Genomic DNA, 7,502 nt, shown 5'->3' with positions numbered 1-7,502 from the left:
ATGATATTGTGTGGCGCAAACAGAAAGTAAAACAAAATAAATTCGGCACTTAACATATCAAGTATAATAAAAGCATATTTTTTCCAATTGTACAGTACAGCTTTGAGCGTCCTAATAATTTTGATACAAGTATGTAAACCTTCTCGCAGTAATGCATTTAAAAAAAAGTTGGGTTAACATGTTGTATTGTTTATGTCGAACATGTATCCTGTAGTAAAGTGGAATAAAGTGATATGTGGCTGACGAGAAAATGTCTTCTTTTCTCTGTCAATTTTGAGTAATGTAAGAAGTTTTAAAGGTTGTTGTTACAGTAGATTAATTCGAATTTCTAGATATAATATATTGCTTTGTAAGTACCTCGTAAAACAACGCATTCCGTTTCACATATGATGATCATGTTTTATTTATCCTTATTTATATTCAATGAACACAATAAGGATAAATAATAATGCATTATGCATGAAATAAAATACCCCATATTTAACGAGATAACATTATTTGATCAACAAAAAATTCTGCAGATATAGTTAACGAAAAAAATTTATTCCCTTAATTAGTGAAATTTTAGAAAGTATCATATAATCAACAAGACATTTTGATTGATTTACAAAGAAAAAATTCAACAAGGAATTCTGGTATATTTAATGGTAAAAAAAAAATATTTATGAATATTCCATTTATGAAAATGTCCCCTTTTAGCAATCTTGATCACTATTCTATGTATTAAACATTGAATATCCTACTTACTATAAAACAAGTTTGAAATAAAGTATTAAAAAAGTTTGAAGTATTTATTGATTTATTATTTATCGTTTAAATAACACCATTAAATTATTGCCGCCTAAAATTATTAGGAAATAAAATTTAAATTAAAGCAGAATTGATATCATGATTGATTATGACAAACAGAAATATAGAGAAGAGAAATTAAAATTATATAAAAATAAAAGTAAAATATATGGTTCTTTTTTTTAACAAAAAACTTATAATCTCTAATAATTACTATTTTCGTTTTATTATCATTATATTATATACTACTTTCTCATATAGTCTATTTCCTATTTATAATATTATTTACAGTACCTATTTTACAAAATCTTTATGTTTATGCATATATTATCTACAAGAGACATATTTACAAATTCACATTTATCATGCACGCTTGTAATTATATACATACATATATTTATAATTGTACACACAATCATATTAATATATAAGTTCCATACTGCTATAGCTTTTTATCAACAATCATATTGATAACGTGACGAGTGTATAGTTTGATCATCAGATGATTAAGTAACATCATCATAGGGAATTTGTTGCATTCTAGAAAAAAAATGTGTTGTCAAAGATCTGCTAAAAATAAGATAATAGGTGCATTTTTATGCGAATGACAATATTCTTTGTTTAAGACCGAAATAATTTTCCGTTGATAAAAAAATTTTATCCTTATCGAATTATACGGAGTTATAGATATTAAAAGAAGACTAATATCCGTATTCATAGTTAGATCTAGGACATAGCGGAATAAGCATATGAAATCGGATCAATCGAGCTCAAATTAATGTCATTAATTGGTACCCTTGAGATATAAAATTTGTGTGTAAAAGCTGTTTTTAAAAAATTTTCGAATTTTTTATAAATTTTTTTTTTTAGATATCACTTCTATATTTTTATGAAAACATCTTTAAATTGTATACTTTAACATATATTTTTCCAAATCGATCGGAAGGATGGAACATGACTAAAAACAACAGTTATTCACGCAATGCCGCGTGGGCTGGATGACTGCGGCGTATGGCGAGGACGATTATCTATTTACATCGGAATGTTTCTTTAATGTGAGTCTCCTCGCCTCTTACGTTATCTATTTACATCGGAGTGTTTTTTAATGTCGAGTCCTCTCGCCTCTCACGCCTAAATAGATAACGTGAGAAACGAGGAAACTTACATTAAAAAAAGCACCCCGATGTGAATAAATAACGCGAGAGGCGAGGGAACTCACATTAAAAAGACGACATGAATAATTGTTGTTTTTAACTATGTTCCACTCCTCCGATCGATTTGGAAAAAATGTCAAAGTAGACAATCTAGAAACTTCTTCGTCAAAATATAAAAGTGATATCTAAAAATATCACCAAAAATAAATTCATAAAAAATTTGAAAATTTTTTAAACAGATATTTTTTAAATTTAAACTTTTAGTTATTTTTTTAATCACAAAAATTGCAAAAAATTGCCTTAAACTTACCTTAACAATGTTTATAACATATATATTTTTCAATAAATTCGGTTCAGTCGTTTTCGAGAAAAATCACTTTTCTTATTTCGCTTTCCCCCTCCATAACTCCCAAAAAAATACAATTTCAAGGCTGATTTTTTGGGGAAGCTTTATATCTTAAGGGTTCCAACTAATGATACTAATTTGAGCTCAATTAATGCGGGGGCCACTTTCACTGCTTATTCCGCTATGCTCTTTATCTTTAGATGCTCAGTAATCAATAAAATAATTCGTAAAGCATTTGAAATAAATAAATTTAAGAAAGCTTTAAATATAAGGCCTGACTATAGCCTGAATATGGGCATAGATATTCAATTCAAAGAAGGAATGTTAAAAAAAGGACTAATTTTTACCCAAAAAGATGTAGATACAAAGAATATATTTTTTAATAGATTTTGATTTTTTTTTTAATACCATAAAGTTCATGGTGTTTGAAAAGCACCTCGAAAATTGAGCAAAAATATTGAAATTTGAACAAATATACCAATCATGTTCGTTTAATTTTCAAAAAGTTCTCCAAACGCTAAAAATTTATTAATAATTTCATATCTAAATCAAAATTTGTAAAAACACACTTTTATATACAACTTAATAAGGATATAATTGTGCAAAATATGTTATCAAAATGGATAATAACAATATCTTTTTTTCCTCATATAAATACATGCATATTCATAAATCTTACCATATAAAACTGTTATAGGTATTATCGACCAAATTGCCATATTTTGTTTACATGCACTATGTGATGCAATCAGAATTTCACTTAAATGTTCCAATACTTTCTCATTGCGCCGATAGTTCTCCAATTTAAGTCGATAGCCTTCATTATCATGAATCTCAAAAATAATCTTATTAAAGGAATTTCCTAAAAGATATAGAAGACCAATATTTAACTGTGTTAACAAAGAGTAACCGATTAAAACAAGTGTTTTCTCTGATTCGAGCTTCTCTAATTGATTATAAATTTCGACAATTATTCGATGACTGTCGTAATTTTGAACGAATTGGAAGCTTAATATCTCATAGCTTGGATCAATTTGTTGTACGAATTCTGTTGTAATTTCTGCTGGTGGAAAGCAGACGGTGGTGTGCATATTTTGCATTACGTCATCAATTTTGTTCAATATTTGCATAATTTTCGAGTCGCAAAAGCGTGAACTACGTATTTTATTAAACAACTTTCCCGTTTGTATCTCTAAAGCTTCTGGTAATGCCTGTAGATGCCACTACAAATGTAAAGTAACCATGTTGTAAATGATGAATATTCATGATTTTTCTCAAATATATGTACACACATCTGACAATAAGTAAAAAAATTTTTTTGTAATTACAGTAATATACAAACTTCTGTGAATAAAAATTACTTTGTAAAGCATTACTATAAATTAAAATATTTTATTAATCTTTTTTTAACTTTAATTTGTCAATCTCTAATACAATAGAATTTTACGAGAATCGAAATTTTTTAAATTGTAAAAGCTACATGATATATGTGCTTTTTATAACTTATAAAAACATTGTAGAAATATAATTGAAAAATTTGCTTACAACGTAACATTTTTCTGACGGCCATTCAATCTCTTTCGTGTTATTCCATATTTGCAACAAACGTTCTTGCGGCTCCAAGTCTTGATTCTTGCAACGCTCATTGTACGAATCAACGTGCAATTTTTTATTCATAAATTGATTATTGTTTTTTTCAATTATCTCCCGGCCGACTATTTTATCCGCAGGATCTATTTTTCTTAATCTGTAGTCTTCGAGATATTTGATACTGATCATTCGTTTAACAAATGATGTAGAAAAATGCTTATGAAAGTTATCTCTCTTGTGAAACGTTCTTATATTATCCTCTATGATCCTGCACTGATGAAACTTGAAAAATTTGCAGCATTGTTCAATTCTCCGTAAAAAATCATCCGGAATATCCCGTAGATTAAACATCGCATTCACAGGTGGCACATTACCGTAATAATATTTAAGTGTACGTAAATATGGTGCTATGTAATCTTTGCCCTTGAAATTTATACAAACAACATACATTTCTGAGTTTCCTCCTTTACTGCTTGCTGGTTTTGTTACGCTGACCTGTTGGAAGGCGCAAGACAATAGATACATCAAACACACAGACTGGTGCTCAAACAGAGTGAAGAGTTTCAGCAAAAAGTTACCACCTTTTTGCAGAAGATGCAAGCAGGCCACTGTTTCACACAAGTGCAATTGTGCTACAGCAGTCTCCTGCTCTCCAGGCATGTTCGTACAGTCTATGCTGCCATCCGCAGTAACCAGCAGAATCCGTCCCTTGCCATCCAGGGATTCGGATTTCTTCATCAGAGTGTCCAAGTTTTTCAGATCCATAATATCGCCTGTGTTATCAGCACCAAAGCACCAATGTTTCAGAGTGTGTCTAATAAATCTATCGTCTGCAACCATACTATTGTACGAATTTCCTTCACAGTAAGGATTCAAAGTGGTGGCTAGCCAATTCCACTGAACATTAGATGCATTTGTCTTCAACCAGTGATTTAAAGCAGTCACGAATGCACCTGGCGCTTCGCAAAGATGAACAGACTTGAAATTTGTACCGTCCACTTCATGGTAAATTTCATTCAATGGCACCAGAGAAAAATTGCTAGCAATTTCATAGAACTTGCACCAGGCTTGAGTCACAAGTTCTGCCTGTATATTTTCTCTTACCATGGATATAATTTCGCCTGCTTCATTCATCCGATTTGTGTGCTGCTGCCATTTACTGAGATTAAAATTGTTCAGACGACCCTTCACCTCATTCAGATCTCTTTTTATCTTTTGCAATTTGTTCAGCTGCCATGGTGGTTCTGTAAACATAGACTCTGCCTCGGGTAATACATACATTTGTGCATCTTGTTGCACATTTGAGATAGCAAAATGCTTTTCGAACAATATTGAAATATTAGATGACAGATCAGTATTCTTATCATACTTGTCTTGTAATATCTGTGATTGCTTTAAAGAAAAATTTTTTTCTTTCTTCTCCATCTTTGCATAAATAAACTAATTTAAACTGTAACTGCAAATCATTTTTATTTTGTAGGCACAATAGTTGTAGTTTTTAAAACTCACTCAACAAAATTTTCTTATTAGTTATTCCTTCTGCTTATCTTATGTCTTATTGTCATACCTGAAACGAAAGTTGCACTTCTACATCAAAATACATAATATATCTTGTTATATAATTATAGGATCTTATAGAGCACAATTATGATTGCTTTCTAGCAAGAGAAACAGATGATAGTATAGCATAGTCAATTATTACATTCTTGTTATTTGTTAATATTAAAAAAAGATGAAATGATCACTGTGTCTCTTGCTGGAAAGGATCACAAAAAAAAAACAAAAACATATTTTGTTAAAATATCTTATTGCTATAATCTGCAAACTGATTCGCATATAGTTTGCAGATAGAATTATATAAAATTTATGACAGAATGACTCGATAAAACTATAATATTTATAAAGCTGAGATAAAAATAAATTTGTAATATAATAATAAGATTAATAATGAATATAACAAAATTATTAATAAGATTAATAATGACATAAATGTTAAAATAACCTAATATATATTGAGGGAAATAACATATATTTCCCTCAACTATGCCATTTGCAGTCTCAATTCTTAAAATGAAAGACAATATAAACATATTTCGTTTGCATTTTTTATATTTTGTCCCTTTTTTCTGCTTACTTTCTTCAAAAAAATTGAAAATAGCATGTACCTTGATTACAGGAATGTAAGGAGAGAAAAATAAAAAAAAATTGTATATCTTGCATTTCGAATCTTGCAAAGATCTTACACTGCGAAAATAGGTAATAATAATACGTAATGGCTATAACCGTATAGTACAACACATAGACAGTGTACAGGTGCAGCCACAATAAAAGGAATAAGAAATTAGGAATAAGGAATAAGGCTTTCAACCTATTAGATATTGGATACACTGGAATACACGGTTTCTTATAAGTTGAATTCCTTATTCCTTATTCCTAATTCCTTATTCCTTCTATTGTGGCCGCACCATACCGTGTTTCTATGGCTGGTGGAAAGCGAAGAAGCTTATTCGAGAGACTTAAGTTGTAAACGTAAATGCACAAGCCTCTGGCGTATGATGTACAATTTATTGCCATCTCTTGTGTTCAGACCCTGAGGCTGCACCCAGTGTATCCCAAGAGAAAACATTATAAGAAAATATTAAGGGGCTCTGCACAATAAAAGAAACAGAAAACAGAGAATAAGAATTTCAACCTATCAGAAACTGTATATTCCACAACACATGATTTCTGATAGGTTGAAATTCTTATTTTCTGTTCTCTGTTCCTTTTATTGTGCGGAGTCTCTAACAGTAAGGTTTTCGACCAATCGCGTTACGGTTATGAACAACCGAATCGACCAATGCGATTAGTCGAAAACCTACGTTACGTTTACTGTTAGCCCGGATCTACAATTGATTTTTAAGCCTTAAACTATAAGCAAAATCACAATCAATTATTCTCCTCGCATTCGACTATAATTGGTCAATTTCTTACGCTTTGAGACTTAAAACATTTATTGTAGATCCGGACTTATGGAAAGTGTGTATGAGACTAGCTTAAGCCCGGATCCTCCCTGGATATGGACAACAGCGCTTTGATACTGATGAACGCTGATTGGTGAAAAACGGATAATAAGATATTTTACCCCCAAACCGGCTTTTCACCAATCAAAGCGCTGTAGTCTGTATGAGAATCCGGGCTAAGCTCTAAACACAATGAGAGACAAGTGATAAGAATAATAATAGGAATGTTATAGAAATAAGCAATATATAATTGTTGCCTCTCGTTGCACAATGCCGCTGAAAAAATAAAAATGCCAACCAATCTAATTTTGTACATAGACTGTAGTATATTCTTTTATCTGCTTCAAGGTTATAGCACAGATAAACAGAATAAAAAATCTAGGTTACCAATCAGCGCTCAGGGCCCCCCTATTCTTGAAAAGTATCGTTAATTAGGAAAATGCTATAGTATATGTGACGCATACTATAGAATTTATCTAGTTCATCGATGTGGTACTTTTCAAGAATAAGAGCCCTGAGCGCTGATTGGTAGGCTATGAGGCTGTAGAGATCGCCACCAGAGGTCCAAGACGGAACTCGCTCGATTTCGCGAAAGCACTTCAGTCACGCAAACTTGCTTTA

General features: G+C 30.9%; 1 protein-coding gene across 1 annotated transcript; it reads right to left on the bottom strand.

Moving 5' to 3' along the window:
• Positions 1-1,162: 1,162 nt before the first annotated feature.
• LOC108745665 (cap-specific mRNA (nucleoside-2'-O-)-methyltransferase 2) lies at positions 1,163-6,149 on the bottom strand. Its single transcript, XM_018481962.1, has 4 exons — positions 6,045-6,149; positions 3,835-5,446; positions 2,969-3,512; positions 1,163-1,329 (listed from the first exon to the last, which is right to left on the bottom strand). The coding sequence occupies exons 2-4, from the start codon at positions 5,302-5,304 to the stop codon at positions 1,232-1,234; spliced, it is 2,112 nt and encodes a 703-aa protein (XP_018337464.1). The 5' UTR covers positions 5,305-5,446; positions 6,045-6,149; the 3' UTR covers positions 1,163-1,231.
• Between the last annotated feature and the right edge of the window lie 1,353 nt (positions 6,150-7,502).

This window comes from Trachymyrmex septentrionalis, unplaced genomic scaffold, assembly GCF_001594115.1.
Source record: "Trachymyrmex septentrionalis isolate Tsep2-gDNA-1 unplaced genomic scaffold, Tsep1.0 scaffold143, whole genome shotgun sequence".
Lineage (NCBI taxonomy): Eukaryota > Metazoa > Arthropoda > Insecta > Hymenoptera > Formicidae > Trachymyrmex > Trachymyrmex septentrionalis.
The sequence above is the reverse complement of the archived record's forward strand: the minus strand, read 5'-3'. Positions and strand labels throughout refer to the sequence as shown.

Excerpts from the sequence above, each read along its gene's own strand:
- LOC108745665 (XM_018481962.1), bottom strand. The coding sequence starts at position 5,304 with ATGGAGAAGAAAGAAAAAAATTTTTCTTTAAAGCAATCACAGATATTA. Across the intron at positions 3,513-3,834 it reads CGTCAGAAAAATGTTACGTT|TGGCATCTACAGGCATTACC; the intron begins GTAAGCAAATTT and ends TTACATTTGTAG. Across the intron at positions 1,330-2,968 it reads ACCTATAACAGTTTTATATG|AATGCAACAAATTCCCTATG; the intron begins GTAAGATTTATG and ends TTTTTTTTCTAG.